The sequence below is a fragment of the Phycodurus eques genome, chromosome 1 (genome assembly GCF_024500275.1).
Source record: "Phycodurus eques isolate BA_2022a chromosome 1, UOR_Pequ_1.1, whole genome shotgun sequence".
NCBI lineage: Eukaryota > Metazoa > Chordata > Actinopteri > Syngnathiformes > Syngnathidae > Phycodurus > Phycodurus eques.
Window position 1 is genome coordinate 41,444,761 of NC_084525.1, and position 20,315 is coordinate 41,465,075.

A 20,315-nucleotide genomic window follows, 5' to 3' on the forward strand; every position below is an offset into this window, starting at 1 on the left:
TGAAGTTGATGATAAAGCAGTGCGTAAACAAACCTTGACAAATAATTATTAATAGTTAACGTTTGGCTACACCCCTTTGGTGGGGTACACATGGAAATCGGACCGAACTCCAGTATTTTTCTCCATCTGTTTAACGTTAGCAAATTCCAGACTCTGAGATGCCCGTTAAAGACGATCTGATTATTCAGATCAAAAGATGAATATGAGACAAACAAAAGTTCAGAATTCCAGCTTTTATTTTATGGTATTTACATCTAGATGTGTTAAACAATTCGGGAGAGAGCACCTTTTGTTTGAAGCCACCCACTTTCCAAGTGAGCAAAAGTATTTGAACAGACATGATTTAAATTAACTTAAAGTGAATAACATTTAATATTTGGTGGCATAACCCTTACTTGCAATAACTGCATCAAGCTTGAGACCCATTGACTTCCCCAGACTTTTGCGTTCTTCATTTAAAATACTTTTCCAGGCCTTTACTGTTCTTGTTTCAGTTCTTGTTTGTTTCTGGGTGTTTCTCCCTTCAGTCTCCTCTTCAGGAGGTAACATGCATGCTCTATGGGGTTAAGGTCCGGTGATTGACTTGGCCAGTCTAAGACCTTCCACTTTTTCCCCCTGATGAAGTCCTTTGTTGTCTTGGCAGTGTGTTTTGGGTCATTGTCTTGTTGAAGCTTCTTCCGATTAGTTCGGGGCATTTTTCTGTAAATTGCCAAACAAAATGATTTTGTAGACTTCAGAATTCATTCTCCTGCTACCATCATGAGTAACATAATCAATAAAGACTTAGTGAGCCTGTTCCAGAAGCAGCCATACAAGTCCAAGCCATGACATTACCTCCACCTCACCTCACCTTGCCATTTCAATACTTTTGGAGGGGACTGTATGTATATATATACACCATTGAGACACAATGTAACCGCATGCAACTGTACCATGTACATCATCTGGAGCATTTCAGAATCAATATTTAGCCAATATTATGACACAAAGAGACAAATAAATAAAATAATAAATAATCAATTATTATTAAATATATTAATGTGTGTAGATTGCTTCCGATGTCTTTTGCAGAAGTGTTAGTCCGCTCTGACCCAGAATAATGCTAATGACGTAGGGTAGCGAGCTGGCACTCTTGAGGCGACTTTGAAATCTGATTGGTTAAAGAAACAGTCCTGTTGCTAATTTAGTTTCAGATCTGACAGCACTACTGATGCTGAATGTCCTGAGCAGATTAGATTGACCTGGCCGCACATATTTGAGGTTGAAATCTGATTGGACAAAAACTAGCATCCACAATCGTGCTGGAAGCAGTACAACCAAGACAAACGCTATGAAATCTAGAGAACAGATGGTTGGGACTAAATGCAATTTCATGAATGAATATTAGAATTTAGCTTGTGAAAGTAGGTCAGCAGTTCTTCTAGTGTTTAGGCCAGCATAGAAGCCATGCTGGCCCTGACTGTTTACCACTGCAAGGGAACAAGTTGAAAATCACCAAAATTGTTGTGGTTTGATTAGGTATGGCCCTTGTTCATTACCAACCACTTAGCTGTGTTTCAGGTCTTGAACTCACTCTCTGAACAATTATTCATTCGTTGTCAACTAGTCTCATCTGCTCTCGGGTACGTTTCTGTGTGTGCACCGTGTCACCACAGGGGCATGTGGCAAAGGACCGTGACTCTCCCAAAGGAACGGTATTGTCTCTTTATTGACATTCCCATGAAATTAGCACACCTTTTTAGATGACTCATTTAATCAAATGTCACATTTTAACTTTGATATTCTACTTGATTTTGTATTTGTTAATTTATTACAATGGCTTACATCTGCCAGTTAAATTAGCCGAGCTTCAGTTAAGATGTTAGGAATTGGTTCCTGTGTACCCAGTTTACGTTTTCCCTGGTGCATGACTGTGCACTAGTTGGTAACTTTTGGTGACTTTGTCCCAATGGCTTAAGTAAGGTCCATTAAGGCATGTAGACCTTGAGAGCCTGACCTTAACCTCCTCAAACACCTTTGGGATGAACTAGATTGGAGATTGTGAGCTAAGAACAGTGACCTCTAACGTATTCTGATTAAATAGACAAACTATAGATGGTTAAATCTTTGAGAAATGCATGGAGGGAGGGATTAACTGGATATTAACTGCTCCCATCAACATCTACACCGGTGATGTGAGCAAACACAAGGAGGGCACCCGTATCTCTACTCATTCATGTTTCTTAGTAACAGGCACACTTGGGCGAAGGATCGGCTGTGACCTACAATTGACTCGTGCTCCTTTACCAGGAAAAAAAAGTATCCCGTCTACATAAAAACATTGAAAACTTCTGTTGTGTTAGTCAGAGAAGCCACCAAAATATTTTTTCAGGGACCCAAAAGACAATTTACATGTAGACGGTGGGCCACAAAAGTATCCATCCATTTTCTGAGCCGCTTATCCTCACAAGGGTCGTAGGAGTGCTGGAGCCTATCTCAGCTATCATCGGACAGGAGGCGGGGTACACCCTGAACTGGTTGCCAGCCAATCGCAGGGCACATGTAAACAAACCAACATACACACACACATTCACAGCTATGGGCAATTTAGAGACTTCAATTAACCTACCATGCATGTTTTTGGGATGTGGGAGGAAACTGGAGTGCCTGGAGAAAACCCACACAGGTACGGGGAAAACATGCAAACTCCACACAGGCGGGGAAAAGGATTGAACCCCGGTCCTCAGAACTGTGAGGCAGACACTCTAACCAGTCGTCCACCGTGCCGCAAACTATCCATCCATTTTCTATATTGCTTGTCTTTGTTAAGGCATGACTCGAAGTTAACTATAGGGCACTTGCCCTAAAATATTTGCTTGCTCGTAGCAAGCTTGAGCTTGCTTTGTTCGGTCAAGTGCAATCAAATGTTTGGTTTGCAGTATGTCACGGTTTGGTTTTATCACAGTATTAATCTCACGGTACTCTAATTATTGGGGTATTGCTGGAAGGTTGACAGTACAGGTGGGGCGAAGAGGTGAAAGCAGGAATACTGAAAAAACTCTTTTTATGGAACGTACTGTACTGAATCAGTTAATGAAATGATTCGTTCTTTGACCCTGGTCTCCGCCTGCCGCCGTGAGGCAAACGAGTTGGCTGGGAGCGGAAAACGGAATTTCCGTAGCATTCTGTCACTCACTTCTGAATCTTCGGTGAATGACCAATGAGCAGCCACCTTGCAGGCGGGGTGGGACTTCATTCAACATACTGCCATGTGATTTTTGATTCGCCAGCTTTGTCACTCACTTCGGGGAATGAACAATGAGCAGCCAGCGTCAGGCAGCGCCATGAAGGCGGGGGAAGGACTGAACTCAACTGAATGTAATGGTGTACTGAAGAACTGAAAGTGAACTGAATGTAGTTACCCACGAGTGATTCGTTCGTTGAACTTCTTTGTTCGTGATCTGCTAAGGAGTGATGTACTAGTACGCATGTAGTGATTCATGCGGAAGCTCACTGCGAACTAATATGATGAGTGATTCGTTCATGCAAGGAACGATGTACTACACAGTGAACATACTCATGAATGATTTTAACCCATTGTCCTGACATCCTTGCGAGTATAGCTTTCACTGGAAGCCGTTTCTTCAAGCTAACGGCTACTGTTGAGTCAGTTAAGCACATGAAAACAAGCACACATTTAAAATAAATGTAAATTATTAATACGTGTAAATGTACACATGCATGTCATCCCCTCTGTGTCTCTGTGATTAAAGCTTTTTGTATAACATTAACTTATATAGCGCTTCTCAAGACACTCAGACACTTTACACTTCACCACTCAGTTTAAGAAGCTTAAGAAGTAATCTTTATGAATATGACAATGGCAGTCACATTTCCACTGGAGGCCTGCTGCTGCTCTTTCTAACGACCCTTTCTCCCCCTCCCCTCTACAATAATATCTAAGGTCAGTCAGTCATTCAATTCAATGATGCATGTGACAGGAAGTGCCATTCGGGTCGTTGTACTGTCAAGAGAGCTGGGAGATGTTTGCGACTGCCATAAAGTCGAGAAAATCTCAGCGAACTTGACATTCAAGTTGGAGGAGAACATTCCATCGACTGCATCAGATTTCAACGATGGTTTTATGAAATGCAAAGCAAAGTCTCGCCATAGCTACTACAACAAACACGGAATGGGTTTGTATGTGTATATGTGCGTGCATGTGAGAGCTATTGGATAGTGGCCCTATGATGTGGAGAGAATATAGAGTCCTTGAGGCTTATTTGGCTACTTCAGAGTAGAGGCTGACATTTTTTCGGGATTTCCACCGGGTCATGTGGGGATGGGATTGAATTTCATTAACCACGGGATTGGGAGGAGCAGGAGTGAAAGTCACCAGGAGTGGGCAGGGGCAGGAACTATGACAACAAAGTCACTGGGAGTGTGGTGACTTCCAAGATATTAATAAAAATGAAACGGGCTTGACTGGTGGGGGGAAAAAACAAAAAAAAGAGTGCGGGAGGATAGGAGTGGGATTCTGTAAAAATTTGGCTCGAGATCGGGAGGGAATGGGATTAGACTGTGGGAGTGGGAGGAAGCGGAAGTCAAAATCCACTCCCGTGTCAGCCTCTGCTTCAGAGGAACAAGGCATGGTGCAAACAGACTGCAGGTGATGTAACACACAATTAGATGTTGAGAGACACTATATCTACGTCTTCAGTTGATTGGCAATATTATGCTTGTGCCACAGAGAGGCGCTTGGACGCATTCCTATGTCATCATGCCTTTTATTTTTGCTTTCTTCCTGTGTGCTTTGATGGCTGTTGTGTCCATGAGGCTGATGTGAGCAACAGCTCCAATTAAATATGCCATGTTGACTAAATATGCTTTTATTCAAGGGAGTGCAAAATTGTCTCGGACCGTCTGCACCCCGGTCACCAGCTCTTCCAGCTCCTTCCCTCAGGTAGGCGCTACCGATCAACGCAAACTAGAACTAGTAGACATTCCAACAGCTTCTTCCCTCTTGCGATCAACTTCTTAAACACCTAACCTATAATTCCATTACAACAAGCTGGCAATTTTTTTACTTGAGTTCGTTGTCACATTTCTGTGGGGCCAATTATGTATTACTCGTGCACTCACTGTAGTTGTCTCGCCATGCTGCACTATTTGCATATACTGGCCACTCATGCCAGAGTAGCATCTGCTCCATTTGCACACTGATTGAGGAGTATCTGTAACATTTGCACAACCAACATTGTCCCAGATGATCGCACTACTCGTCACTTTAAACCGCATACACTCCTTGAAGTCTCAGCGCCCTTTGCACAATGGTCATTGCACCGGACTATTGCAATATTAGTCGTTCGAACTGCTCTAAGTGCGAGAGGACTCTGCATCTTTTTGCACAATTGTTTTTTGTCAATGTCTTTATGTCCCCAAAGTGTTCTGTAAATTGACTGTCTGTTGTACTAGAGCGGCTCCAACTACCGGAGACAAATTCCTTGTGTGTTTTGGACATACTTGGCAAATAAAGATGATTCTGATTCTGATTTTCCATCGTCCATTCATCTGAATGCAACGTTAAGATGCAACAATTTAACAATAGATATGGGAGGACAATTTATTTCTTAATTACCAATTGCCTTAATTAAATGGCCTGTGCTGCAGCGTCACATTACTCCAAAGGAATAAACATTAATGGTGTGATCTGAGTTCAACCAGCTCTCATTTGTGTGGTTGTGTTGATCAACAGTGTTTGGTTAGTGACTTGACCCCTGTGGATGAAAAAAAAAAAAAGCATCTTTCTTTCAGTCTATCTAGCTAGCTAGGTCCCCTTTTGGATTTCAGGTCTTCGTTTACGTTGTTTTATAAAATGCCAGCCATTGTTATGCTGCGGTCGCTTTCAAATCATGCATTTCATTTTACGTAAGATTGAAAGTCAAACTGACAGCATAAGATGTTCAATTCCGATTAGATTGATTAGAGTCTGTTATCGGATGTGTTCTTTTGATGGTTTGGTGTCGATTGGAATAAACCACTTGTTCATAGAAAACTAATCCCAGACTTCAGTATTTTATGCATTACGGTTCATGATTTATAAATCTGAAATAGTCTGGCTTGTTTTGTTATAGAAAAATGCACTGCAGCCTACTTTCCCCAATTTGATTGCTCGCCTGCCATCAGCCCAGTTACTGTTTGAGAGAGCGTTGTTATGCAAGTGCACCAAGTTTGCAGGGAAACCAGAGGATGCACATGGCAGGTTGCCTTCCATGCATGTAAGATAGGGGGTGAAAAGTGTAAACCAGGAGCGAGGACGCTTCGGTCACTTGTGGTTATGCTTGCCATCTTGCAGAAGTCAGTCGCAGAATTGACTTTATGGAGGCAAGCAGACCCGCTATTCTTCACTGTCGTTTTTACATCAAGTTTCATTTAGGACACTGTAGGACTCTGCCTGTAATAGCAGTGACCTACAATCTAAAGAACAAGCAGCTGCAGTAGACTGACACATTTTGAGCAACAAAAAAAAAAATCCCTTGACACTCACTCAAATCTGTAGGCGTAATCCAAGCAAATATCAGTGTGTGGATGTCATTGACTAATGCTCTTGTAGCAAACCTCTGATGACTCTTAAACTGAGTATATTGCTAATCTCTCTCTGCTCTGATGATCTTCGATCCCTCATGATTCCTGGTTCACACAGGCAAATGAACCAGGCAGGACTCACCGTGACGGACTCCAAATGTGTTTTAGGCAGTGTGGTGTACCCCTTCACTCCTTTATGTTGACGATGGAAAGATTATTCAAGCTAGTGTGAGATTCACGTTTCAGACCCACCAGCAGGTCCAAATGCAAGCCAATTCAAGAGGCATTTAATCACATAACTTTGTATGTGTGTATTATTTATCCATAAACACCACTGGCAGCTAGCCACCTAATGGGATGTTCCATCGACCCCAGGAGCCACCGTGGGAACATTCCTGACACAGCATTATTCCATAATTCTCACCATGTGTGTTCTCTCCCTCGCAGAGCACTCTGCACGAAGCATGGCGAATCCCGCTGAGGAAGGGAGATCAACTCCTTGTAATCGCAACCAGACGTGACCTCCTTTACAATTCAAGCTAGCCTTGTCATGTGTGCTACAGGCAGTGTGTCTGTTTTGTTTGGATGAATAATTGACAAAGAAGTCCAACTGTATTGTTGAATAGGTGTAAAATATTATTTGTTCTCCGCAACTGCACTCAAACCAGTTTTTATGTGTTAAATATTGAAGACAGGCAGTTGGCAAAGAAAGAGCCTACACTTGTTCGGGTTGCCATCAGTACTAAAAGCAATGCGCTGATCAATACGAATGCACCTTCCCCACTCAGTGCAGAACCATCCATCAGCCGACTCGAGAGAATGCTCATGGTCAGGGAAACTGCACTATTGGCTTATGGCGACGCTCAATTCTCCTCACATAAAAGTCCTTCCCAGGGTTACTCAGTGCATTCAGACCAGTGTGGTCATTTACTGTGCTTTCCGACAACAGTCCCGTCTTTCTCTTTTCCTATGACATCATCATCTCCTTTGCTGGGCCGCTATCCTTCCCTCTTTTCGACTTCCTGCCCAAACAGGAAATGAGCTGCCCCCAAGGAGTGCAGCTAATGGTTGGGAAGCGTGGGCAGACAAGGACACACCTGTACTCATGACACAGTGTTTTCCCTTGTTCCGTTAATGAAGTGGGGCCCTTATGGCTGTATGCAGGGTACTTTTCAGGGTGGCTGTATGTTGTTATTTTTCTTTTAGTGTTTGGAGCAGCCTCACAAAGGGGTCCGCTTGCTGTTAGTTGGCTCTAAAAAGCCCCGCCTGTGCACTTTATGTTGCTTCTGGCACAAAACGCTGATGTTTTTTGTATTTGGGAGACTATACCTGTATGTTTTTAGTGCAAAGAATATATGAAAAATGTAGACAATTCAAAGTGTGCATTGTCTTTGAGTCTTTCAAAACACATATTTTCTGTTTCTCTGTTCCTTTTATGACATGGTCTCTTTGTCTTCTGCTTGTGAGCAGCTGCCTGCTGACCCTGTCGCTGTTGTGACTTCAGCAACTGTGTTCCCCTGCAGCTGCACTGGTCCATGTGTCACTGCGACACCTGCTTGCTGCCCCCACGCTGATAGAGTGTTATTGCACGTTGACTGGGCACAGTTTGCACCAGACAGCTGGATGGAGGTGGGGTGTGTGCTAGAGTATTGATGACTTGTGTGCTAACAAACACGCACACAAACTCTGTCCCTGGCGCGTGTTTGCTATGGAAATATTCAGTCACAGTGTTTCTTCTTGTGCAAGGAGACCAGCCACATGCTGCGGTGTGAATTACAGTTGTTGCACAGAAAAACGAAGAAACAGCTGTGGCCAGTGGGAACTGCTTCTTGATACTTCTCAGCAGCTGACTTCTCCCCTTTCGCTTTTCACTCACCTAAAATGTACGTTTGAGGCTGGATGAAAGGCCAATACTTGGTGACAAACCTGTTTATAACACAGTCAGGTTGTGTTCTGTGAGCGGTGTTGCTGACTATCTGCTCGGTCTTTTCCAGAATAAGTCAGACCCCTATGGAGATCAGGCATTTTTTATCTCTGTAATTACAAGGAAGAGAAAGTTGGTCAAAGAAATATGGCACAAAAAAAGTAGAACTACAAACTTAGTGAGGATAAAATGTTAATCTATCAAACCATTGTCTCCAGTTATCTCTGCGAGACTAGCTCTTTTCAATATCAGGTCAGTGGGTAATAAATCGATGTTGATTAATGACATCATTACAACCTATGATCTGGACTTTTTGTGACTAAATGAAACGTGGTTAACAGAAAGTAGCTGTAATACCATTTTAAATGAGGCAACACCAGCAAGTTTTAGTTTTATGAACAAGTGTCGAAGAGGGAAACAAGGCCGTGGTGTTGCTGTTATTTTGAAGTTATTATTTCAGTGTAAAGAAATTACACTTTTGAATATCTATATATATTATTATCTCTATATTTGTACTGACTACAACTATTTTGTCCTAATGGGAGACTTTAACATTCATGTTGACAATAACATGGGGAAAAAAATCTAAAGAACTCTCTGCGATACTAGACACATTTGACCTCTCAACATATGAGTCCAACCCAAATTCAAGGTCACATCTTAGACCTGGTCATCTCTAAGGATGTTGAAATTATATCAATTGACATTAAGGATGTGGCTATTTCTTATTTTTGTGTATTCTTTGAATTATAGATTCTTCCAAACGTTCTGACCACCTCCTGTCTATTAAGAAAAGTTACATAAAGGAGAGTACTGCCACTATGTTTATGGAAACCATTGCTGTGCCGCAAACTGTGAATGCTGAGACAGTTGAACCTTTGGATAATTTCACCTTTAAAATCTCAAATGTCATGAATGCTGTCGCTCCTATTAAATCAAAGATAATCTTTAGGCCACAGAGAACACCGTGGAGGAGCACAATGATGGTAAAGACCTCTAAATCAACGTGTAGGAAAGCAGAACGTAAGTGGACAAAACCTAAACGCCAAATTGACTATGACCTCTACAAAGTCTTTGTAATTTTAACCAAGAGTTAGTCAGTGCTAGACAGCAACACTTTTCTGAAATGATCAAGGGGGAAGTTAGGTGTTAAAGAGGATAAAAAATGGAAAGGCAGTTGGTCCTGATGACATTCCTGTGGAGGTATGGAAGAGGGGGCTGTGGAGGTATGGAGAGGGGGCTGTGAAGTTTTTGACCAGCCTGTTCAATAGAATTCTAGCGCGTGAGAAGATGCCTGAGGTGTGCTGGTGCCCATTTTTAAGAACAAGGGTGATGTGGAGCGCTGTGGGAACTATAGAGGAATAAAGTTGATGAGCCACACAATGAAGTTATGGGAAAGAGTAGTGGAGGCTAGACTCAGGACAGAAGGGAGTATTTGCGAGCAACAGTATGGTTTCATGCCTAAAAAGAGTACCACAGATGCATTATTTGCCTTGAGGATGTTGATGGAAAAGTACAGAGAAGGTCAGAAGGAGCTACATTGTGTCTTTGTAGATCTAGAGAAAGCCAATGACAGAGTACCCAGAGAGGAACTGTGGTACTGCATGCGGAAGTCTGGAGTGACAGAGAAGTATGTTAGAATAATACAGGACATGTGCGAGGACAGCAGAACACTGGTGAGGTGTGCTTTAGGTGTGACAGACAAATTTAAGTAGGAAGTGGGACTGCTTCAGGGATCAGCCCTGAGTCCCTTCCTGTTTGCAGTGGTGATGGATAGGCTGACAGATGAGGTTAGACTGGAATCCCCGCGGACCATGATGTTTGCGGATGACATTGTGATCTGCAGTGAAAGCAGGGAAGCAGGTGGAGGAACAGTTAGAAAGATGGAGGCATGCACTGGAAAGCAGAGGAATGAAGATTAACCGAAGTAAAACAGAATATATGTGCATTAATGAGAGGGACGGTGGGGGAAGAGTATGGCTACAGGGAGAAGAGATAGCAAGGGTGGAGGACTTTAAATACTTGGGGTCAACCGTCCAGAGCAATGGTGAGTGTGGTCAGGAAGTGAAGAAACGGCTCCAAGCAGGTTGGAACGGGTGGAGGAAGGTGTCAGGTGTGTTATGTGACAGAAGAGTCTCTGCTAGGATGAAAGGCAAAGTTTATAAAACAGTGGTGCGGCCAGCCATGATGTACGGATTAGAGACAGTGGCACTGAAGAGACAACAGGAAGCAGAGCTGGAGGTGCTGGAAATTAAGATGTTGAGGTTCGTTCTCGCAGTGAACAGATTGGATAAAATTAGAAATTAGCTCATCAGAGGGACAGCCAAGGTTCGATGTTTTGGAGACAAAGTTAGAGAGAGCAGACTTCGATGGTTTGGACACGTCCAGAGGAGAGAGAGTGAGTATATTGGTAGAAGGATGATGAGGATGGCGCTGCCAGGCAAGAAAGATAGAGGAAGACCAAAGAGAAGGTTGATGGATGTCGTGAGGGAAGACATGAGGGCAGTTGGTGTTCGAGAGGGGCATGCAGGAGCTAGGCTTACATGGAAAAGGATGACGCGCTGTGGCGACCCCTAAAGGGACAAGCCGAAAGGAAAAGAAGAAGATCAGTAAGAACTTAAATACTCGCTCTTAGTTTGCTGTGGTTGACAAGCTCACAACCCCCCGCCTCCCGATTAGGATAGCTCCAGAACTCCTCTAACAGCAGATAAATGCAATGAATTTGCTTATTTTAGTGAACAAATCAGGTTAAATACTAGCACAAATCAGCAAAATGATAAAATGATACTACACCTGAAGCCATGCAGGAAAAACCTATTACCATGTCAGAATTTGATATAGTTGACCAAAAAACTGTAGAGAAAACAGTTCAGCAGCTGAAACCATCAACAAGCTTTCTTTACTCAATACCATCTGACTTTTTCAAAGATATTGCGAAGTCTGTCCTAGCTGATTTGCAACAAATAATCAATTGCTCACTTTAGTCAGGCGAGTCTCCTAAAGCTCTTAAAGTAGCTGCCTCTGCTAAAAAATAAAGCACATGACACTTCCATGTTAGCAAGCTATAGACCCATCTCAAATCTCCCTTTCATAGCAAAGTTATTTTTAATCAACCCAGAAATTTCTTGAACTTAAATGGACTTTTTGACAAATTTCAATCAGGGTTCCGAATTCATCACAGTACAGAATCTGCTCTTATCAAAGTGCTAAATGATATAAGGTTAAATATTGACTCTGGAAAGGTGTCAATTCTGTTCTTGTTGGACCTCAGTGCGGCTTTTGATACGGTAGATCATAATATACTGCTGAACAGGTTGGAAACGTGGGTAGGACTAAATGGAATAGTCCTTAAATGGTTCAGGTCCGACCTGGAGGAAGTGAGTTATTTTGTAACCATTGGAAGTGTTCAATCTCATCGAATGGCAATGTCCTATTGGGGTCCCTCAAGGGTCCATTCTTGGACCCCTCCTGTTCAACCTGGAAATGCTACCCTTGGGTCAAATTCTTCACAACTCTAATTTTGACTATCATAGCTATGCAGATGACACACAGTTATATCTAGCAGTGTCTCCAGATGACTACAGTTCAATTGAGGTGTTGTATAACTGTCTAAAAACGATAAATATCTGGATGAGCCAAAATTTTCTTCAATTAAACCACAACAAAACTGATAATTGTTTTGGCAATAAAGAAAAGAGAATTGCTGTTAGTAAATACCTGGAGTCACACTCTTTAAAGACCAAGTCCGAAACCTTTGTGTTCTGATAGATTCCGACCTGACTTTCAACAGTCATATCAAATCAATTATTAAAACTGCCTTCTACAATCTGAAGAACATATCCAGAGTGAAGGCTTGCATGTGTCAAGCAGACCAGGAAAAGCTCATCCATGCTTTCATCTCTAGTAGACTTGACTATTGTAATGGTCTTCTGACTGGACTCCCTAAAAAGAGCATTAAACAGCTGCAGCTCATTCAGAATGCTGCAGCTCGGGTTCTGACCAGAACGAAGAGGTCAGAGCATATTAGTCCAATTCTAAAGTCTTTACACTGGCTTCCAGTCAGCTTTAGAATACATTTTAAAGTTCTGCTACTGGTCTCTAAATGACTAAACGGCTTAGGTCATACATGAATGAAATGCTAATGGAATATAAACCCAGTCGGGCTCTGAGATCGAGAGACTCGGGTCAAATCGTGGAGCTCAGAGTCCAGAACAAACATGGTGAAGCAGCATTTAGCTATTATGCTGCACACAAATGGAATAAGTTGCCAACAGAAGTGACATCAGCCCCAAGTGTGCATGTTTTTAAGTCCAGGTTAAAAACTCTTCTTTTTATCCATTCTTTTCCACTTTTAAATATTTCTTGCACTTAATGCGTTTTTAATTGTATTTTTATTTAATTTTTTTCCATTTGTTTTAAATGTTTATAAGCTGTTTTTTCTTTGTTTTAAAATGCTTTTAATCATGTAAAGCACATTGAGTTACCTTGTGTATGAAATGCGCTATATAAATAAATGTTCTTTGCTTTGCTTTGTAGTGAACTAAAGGCTTCCAAGCTCAAGTCCGCGGTATAACAAATTCCTTCTTCCCTTGGCCTGTGTATGTCAGTTCCTTCTGCAATAAATCCGTTGCATTCTTGTGACAGAAGGATCAGTCTGCTCTCCAGCTGTCAGCTTGCTCCATTCCTCTGCTGCACTCGATCCCTAAATTTCGGAATTTCGCTGACTGATGTCTTTGCCTGTCCTTTTGTCTCTTTTTCAGCGGATTAAAGGCCCTGTCAAAGTGGAGTGGTGGTTTCGACTGACCTGTAATTTCAGTAGGAAGAGGGCCAAGCCACTTCAGAGGTAAGATTTCCTGTACACTGGAGTGACTAATGGCTGCTTGTTGGGGGGCATAAATTCTGAAGAGCAGAGCTATTGGTCAGCTCATTTCAAAACAAATACGCAACTTGCTGTGGTTAAAAACTGCAAAAGAAGATACACTGAATGTGGAACTTTTATGTTACCTTATTGCATATACCAGGATGGACGCATGTGCTTGCTGTTTGCAGTCAAAGCGTATTGTAAATGAAAGAGGAGCCAAACCTCAGGAGATAATTTCCATTTTAAGTGAAACCATGTGAGCGCCGACCGTGACAGACTTTGACGAGAGAGACAGCACTGGTTGGCAAGCTTTTATTCTCTACTGACCGCAACTACACTAAAGGGTGAATGTGCTTTGTATTGCACCTTGTTCATCATGCTTCGTTGTGTGTTTGTTTTCAGATGAATAATCACATTTTGCAAGATTAATTTGGTGTCAGTACATGAACTTCTCTGAAATAGACTCACAGAAGCCCGTTTTGCACCTAAAAGGTCTAGTTAGTGCCTGTTTTGTGGTGAGGTGATGTAGCCCTGAGATGATGACTTGAGTCAATCCAGGTCTACATGCTGCTTATGTGTCATTTGTTTACAGCCGTGTATGTTTTCAGCATGGATCGAGGCTGCTGGACATCTTGTGCTCTTGTTTTTTATTATTATGGAAGTCATGCTGCAATTTTTGAAGATAGCCCTTGCAAATTGTGACAGGAAAACCAGATAGCCTACGGTTGCGTGTGTTTATTGAGAGAAGCACAAACAAGCAGTGTTGTACTGACTTCTGGCTTTCAGCACTAGCCAATTACTAGCTAGCTGCAGGGCTTCAGAAACCAAGGACAATGAAAATGGGGTGTTGGCGGTTGTGGTACACTTAAACTGAGTCCGAAATCGTTCACTCACTCCCTACTCGTCATGTAGGGTTACACTATTTAGTTGACTATATAGTGAGCTCATTCATAACAGCTTTCGGACACTACACGGCGCCTTGTTAATTATGTCACAACTGTCACACAACAACAGAGTAGGCTTTTGCAGTGGGTAAAAAAAAAAAAAATTATTGCTGCGTTATTAAAACGCCCTACTGCTTCCACATGGGAAAAGAAGTATGTGACTAAAGTGTGGCAGTGTTAATGTTTCCCACCAACGCTAACCCATCCTAAACCGCCAACCCAAGCTCAAACATAACCATAATGAACTAATTAGTTTTTATTACGTACAAATGTGATAATTTCGAATGGTCATCTCGTTACGTCTCTGTAGCCTTTCCCACGATGCATGAGCCAATCATGTTGCAGTGGGGCGTGTCCTGCGTCGAAACGCTGTGGGAATCCTAATAACGCGTCTGTAACGCATCTCGTCCCGCCATTCTTCTACTTCTTCTTCTCTGAAGATGCAATGCATTATGGTATATCACGACTTGGTGAGTGCCCATTGGTTGGCCACTACTTTTTGCTATGCTTTGTGGGAAATTTTTAGTGCACTACATAGGGTGCAGAATTTGATGACTAAACATTCAGACACCACTTCAAAATGGTGTTGGCGTGGAGTGTTTTTGGGTATCAGAGTGCAAATCGTTGCCTGTAGGTAGCATCCAGCACACAGCAGGAAGAATGCTTTCATTCACAGTTCTTTCCATTCGTTTGTGTGTTTTGCTGAGCTCAAAGAGGAATGTGTTGCTTATGCAGCTAGTGTGTTACATGGTCACTGAAATGAATGAAACCTTCTTGCTCCTGATACAGAGGCCAGTTTTACTTTCTAGTAAAAGTAATACAGGATTAGCTTAACTCTTGTCAAAATATGGTTACTATGGAGCAGCATCAGTGATCCGTCACTATATCGTGGTTCACTTATTACTCAGTGCATCACAGATAAAAAAAAAATTTTTTTTAAATATATATATATAGGTCAGTGTAGTGTAGTTACTCCCCTGCACAGCTCTGGTACCGTTAGTTTTATTGGCTATATGATTTTAATGTGGCAGCAATGACTCACACAAGGTCAATTGGGTTCTTACGCTTAACAAGAAGAAACCTTACTGAGGAATCTCAACTCATCCATCCAGAGACTGATCCCTACAGGTGCTTCAGTATTGCCCCTGATGAAAAAAGTGCCCTTTTGCATGAACCCTTTTTATCATTATGGATCGGCTCATACTCGCAGTTTGGCACAATCTGCAGATTTTTTTTCAAATTCTTTTCTTTCTTTTCCACATTTTATTTCTATTTTTTACACTTTTTTATGCTTTTTTGGGGGGGGCGAGCAAATCAAATCAAATTTATTTATATAGCACACTTCATACACAACAAGGTAACTTAATGTGCTTTACATGATTTAAAGCATTTAAAAACAAAGAAAAAAACAGCTTATAAACATTTAAAACAAAGACAAAACTAATAAATACAATTAAAACAGTGTACAGTGCAAGAAATATCATTTAAAAGTGGAAATGCTCTAAAAAGCATGGGGGGAAAAAGTGTTTTTAACCTGGACTTAAAAACATGCACACTTGGGGCTGATGTCTCTTCTGTTGGCAACTTATTCCATTTGTGTGCAGCATAACAGCTAAATGCTGCTTCACCATGTTTGCTTTGGACTCTGTGCTCCACTATTTGACAAGGAGTCTGTCAATCTCCGAGCCCTACTGGGTTTATGTGCCATTAGCATTTCATTCATGTATTCAGGACCTAAACCATTTCGTGATTTATAGGCCAGTAGCAGAACTTTAAAATCTACTCTCAAGCTGACTGGAAGCCAGTGTAAAGACTTTAGAATTGGAGTCATGCTCTGACCTCTTTGTTCTGGTCAGAACCCGAGCTGCAGCATTCTGAATGAGCTGTAGCTATTTAGGGAGTCCAGTCAGAAGACCATTACAATAGTCAAGTCTACTTGAGGTAAACGCATGGATGTGTTTCTCCTGGTCTGCTTGTCACATGCAAGCCTGCACTCTGGATATGTTCTTCAGATTGTAGAAGGCAGTTTTAGTATTGGTTTGATATGACTGTTGAAAGTCGGGTCGGAATCTATCAGAACTGAGTTGATTAAAAATAACTTTCTCAACAATCTTGGCTATGAAAGGGAGATTTGAGATGCGTCTATAGCTTGCTAACATGGAAGCGTCCAGCGCTTTATTTTTTAGCAGAGGCTTAATGGCAGCTTCTGCACTGTGATGAGATTGATTGAAATTTATCAAAACGTCCATTTAAGTTCAAGAAATTGCTGAACCCAAAAACATGTATTGGGGTTTATCCCACTGTATTTAAAAACAATAAAAAAAACTGTCATCGATTTCCTCAAAAGTTTTTGGATATGTGACAGGCATTTGTTTGAGTCCTGAGAGACTGTGCCCCCCTCTAATCTGCTGCGCACAGTTGCTCCCGCATTGCCCCTCCCCCCCACTCTCATGCAGGGCTGTTCCATGCGACTCAGACCACACCGGTAGGACGCAATGTTTGTACAATCAATTAACCACAATGCTTCACAAAAGATTGTTGCACCACTGAAAATATTACGTGGCTACTGGACCAACATTTCCTAAATGCACCCAATAAAGCGGGGCGGGTCACGTGTGTGGGGCATCCATTCTAGCATAATGCTTATTTATCCTCCCATTGGACGTGCCCTGGCACCTACACTGATCGGAATTATTGGCAATGGGTGCCCTCTTTTTTTTTTTTTTGGTTTGAGCACCTGCCCCTGCAAAAGTCTGTGCGCAACTCTGTCCATCAACCTACCATGCATGTTTATGGAATGTGGGAGGAAACCGGAGTTCCTGGAGAAAACCTTCGCAGCACGGAGAGAACATGCAAACTCCACAAAGGGATGCTGGATTTGAACCCAGGACCTCAGAACTGTGAGGCGGATGTACCAACCAGTCGTCGACCGTGTCGCCGTGATCTCAACTCATACATATGGTAAGTCACCAAATTACTTGGGGATACAAAGAACATGACCACTGTTAAAAACACAAACCACAGGCCGAGTTTTATCAAATACATTTGTAAATACCAACCTGAGCCCGACAATTAGCTCATGTACACACTCATAACAATGTTGACAGGAACAAATGCAAGTAAAGAGCAATGTTTAGCTTGAAGTTGTAGTGTAGTAAAACATCACCGCAATGAATTCTGGGTTCCCAGAATTCTTTTCGCTGACTACAAGTGGACAGATAAAATAACTGCACCTCTTTAATGTACCACATATTGGCATTAAATTGCACATATGAAACTTATAGATTCATATACAGGTAAGTGCCAAACAATTTCAATAATTTGCTTCAAAAAGTGAAACTTATTTGAATTCAATATTACATTTGACCAACAAAAAAGGATCTTAAACAGAAATGTTGGCTTTCTGAAAAATTTATTTATTTAAGTAATATGCCCTCAGTACTTTTTGGGCCTCCTTTTGCATTAATTACAGCACCAAGGCGGCGTGGCATGGAGGTGATCAGCCTTTGGCACAATTCAGGTGTTATTCTAGCCCAAGTTGCTTTGATATTGGCCTTCAGATCTGCTTTTTGGAGTTTCTGTTCCTTCCTCTTGACATTACCCCATACATTTTCAATGGGGTTCATGTCAGGTGAGTGTGCTGGTCAATCGAGTACTGTTATTTCATGGCTATTAATCCAGGTATTGGTAGTTTTGGCTTTGTGGGTAGGTGCCAAATCCTGCTGGAAAATAAAATCATTGTCTGCAAAAAGCTCGTCGGCAGCGGAAGCATGAGGTGCCATAAAATTTCCTGGTAGACAGCTGCGTTGACTGTGGACTTGATAAAAGACAATGGACCCACACCAGCAAATGACATGGCTCCTCAAACCATTACTGTCTGTGGAAACCTCAGACTGGAGTTTAACCAACTTGACTTTTGTGCTTTTCCAGTTTTCCTCCCGACTATGGGACTTTGATTTCCAATTGAAATGCAACATTTACTTTCATCTGAAAAGAGGACTTGGGACCACTGGGCAACAGAACAGTACTTTTTCTCCTTAGCCCACCACAGAGGCTTCTGACGTTGTTTTTGGTTCAGGAGTGACTTGACACATGGAATTCCACAGCTGTCTTTTAGACCTCTGAATGTAGTGGTTCTTGATGCACTGACACAGCGCTCTGTGAGCATCCAGCTTCTTTTGCAATTTCTTTTTCAGGCCTTTTTTTCCTTATGGAGGGTCTCTGCTTTCTTGACGGTTGTGCAGAAAACCATCAGTCTTCCCCATGATGCGGAAGCCTACCAAGCCAGACTGAGACTATTTAAAGGCTGAGGAAAACCTCTGATGAGATCCTGCCCCAAGTGGAGGAGTTCAAGTATCTTGGGGTCTTGTTCACGAGTGAGGGAAGAATGGAACGGGAGATCGACAGGCGGATCGGTGCAGCGTCTGCAGTGATGCAGACTTTGTATCGGTCCGTTGTGGTAAAGAAGGAGCTAAGCCGAAAGGCGACGCTTTCAATTTACCGGTCGATCTACGTTCCTACCAACAAGATCCCGGATACAAGCGGCCGAAATGAGTTTCCTCCGCAGGGTGTCCGAGCTCTCCCTTAGAGAGAGGGTGAGAAGCTCGGTCATCTGGGAGGATCTCAGAGTAGAGCTGCTGCTCCTCCACATCGAGAGGAGCCAGATGAGGTGGCTGGGGCATCTGATCCCTGGTGAGGTGTTCCGGGCACATCCCACCGGGAGGAGCCCCCGGGGACGACCCAGGACACGCTGGAGAGACTACGTCCTTCGGCCGGCCTGGGAACGCCTCGGGATCCCCCCGGAAGAGCTGGATGAAGTGTGTTAGGTCCCTGCCTTCGGCCACCGCCCAGCTCACACTGCACCCGACCCCTATGGCCCCTCCCACAGGTGGCAAGCCCATGGGAAGGGGGACCCGCGTTAACCTTTCAGGCTGTGCCAGGCCCGGCCCTATGGGTGCAGGCCCAGCTCACCTTCGAGCCCCACCTCCAGGCCTGGCTCCGGAGGGGGGCCACGGTGGCCCGGGCAAGGGAAAACGTCTACCTAAATTGTTTGTCATCATAGGGGTTTTTGGTGCTGTGCTTTGTCTGGTCCCTCACCTAGGACCCGTTTGCCATGGGTGACCCTGGCAACTTAGCTCCTAGGATCATTGGGACACACAAACCCCTCCACCACAATAAGGTGACAGCTCAACGAGGGGACGCTACTACCCTGAGCTGTAAACAGGACTTCAACATATACACGGCTGCTTTTTGGAGATGGCATGGAAAAGAATGCTCAGAAACAGGATGCAATTTGCAGGCTGCCTTGTCATCACAGATTTTTTTTTAAAAAACTATTACTATGCTTTTGCTTATATGTCCAAGCAAATGGCTCATGGGTTGTTACTGTAGTAAAGACTGTTAATACTTGTAAGGCTCTGTGCATGGGTCTGTGAAGCAATTGCAGTCACCATGGAAACAGTTGTTCTGTCACTCGCTCTCTGTCTGATATTGGGGAGCTGTTATTCATTGCATCTGCTGACCAACCTCATTTTTAGTCTTCCTCGCTCTCACTGTCCATCTGCCAGCTTTGTCTCCACTTTCCTCCCCTCTCTGTGCCCATTCCACCCCACTTCTTTTCATGCCCCTCCTCATTAGTTGGGTGCACTTGTTTAAGAATGTATGGCTCAGTAAATGTGCATCTTCCTTCTGTGCTTGCAGACTATCCGTCACAGTTGACTAATGACACCAGAGCTGTTGGCCCCATTGCACTCTTCATTCACTCTATTCACATCCAAATAGGCGGCTCCTTCCCTCATTGTATGTATCCATCATTTCCTCTATTATTCATCTCATCTCAGTTTGCCCTCTTCCATTGTAGTCTTTTCTTATTTATTGGACGTGTCACATTTGGTCTGTAATTCTAAGGTACAACCCCAATTCCAATTAAGTTGGGGCATTGTTAAACAGAATGCAATGATTTGCAAATCATGTTCAACCTATATTTAATTGAATACATTAGAAAGACAAGATATTTCATGTT

The 20,315-nt window shown here is 42.7% G+C and overlaps 1 protein-coding gene across 6 annotated transcripts in view; it reads left to right on the top strand.

Moving 5' to 3' along the window:
• The window catches only part of raph1b (Ras association (RalGDS/AF-6) and pleckstrin homology domains 1b), a 45,530-nt gene that overhangs the window by 4,294 nt on the left and 20,921 nt on the right, over positions 1–20,315 (top strand). For 3 of the 6 annotated variants that reach the window (XM_061692209.1, XM_061692241.1, XM_061692249.1), the window contains exons 2-3: positions 13,249–13,331; positions 17,100–17,254. The exons of 1 other annotated variant lie outside the window; for it this stretch is intronic. In XM_061692209.1, coding sequence (XP_061548193.1) covers positions 17,252–17,254 — 3 coding nt within the window. In that variant the 5' untranslated portion in view covers positions 13,249–13,331; positions 17,100–17,251. Of the gene's footprint in view, positions 1–4,877; positions 4,943–13,248; positions 13,332–17,099; positions 17,255–20,315 lie in introns of all 6 variants that reach the window. 2 more of the 6 variants (XM_061692216.1, XM_061692224.1) reach the window with 2 other exon arrangements.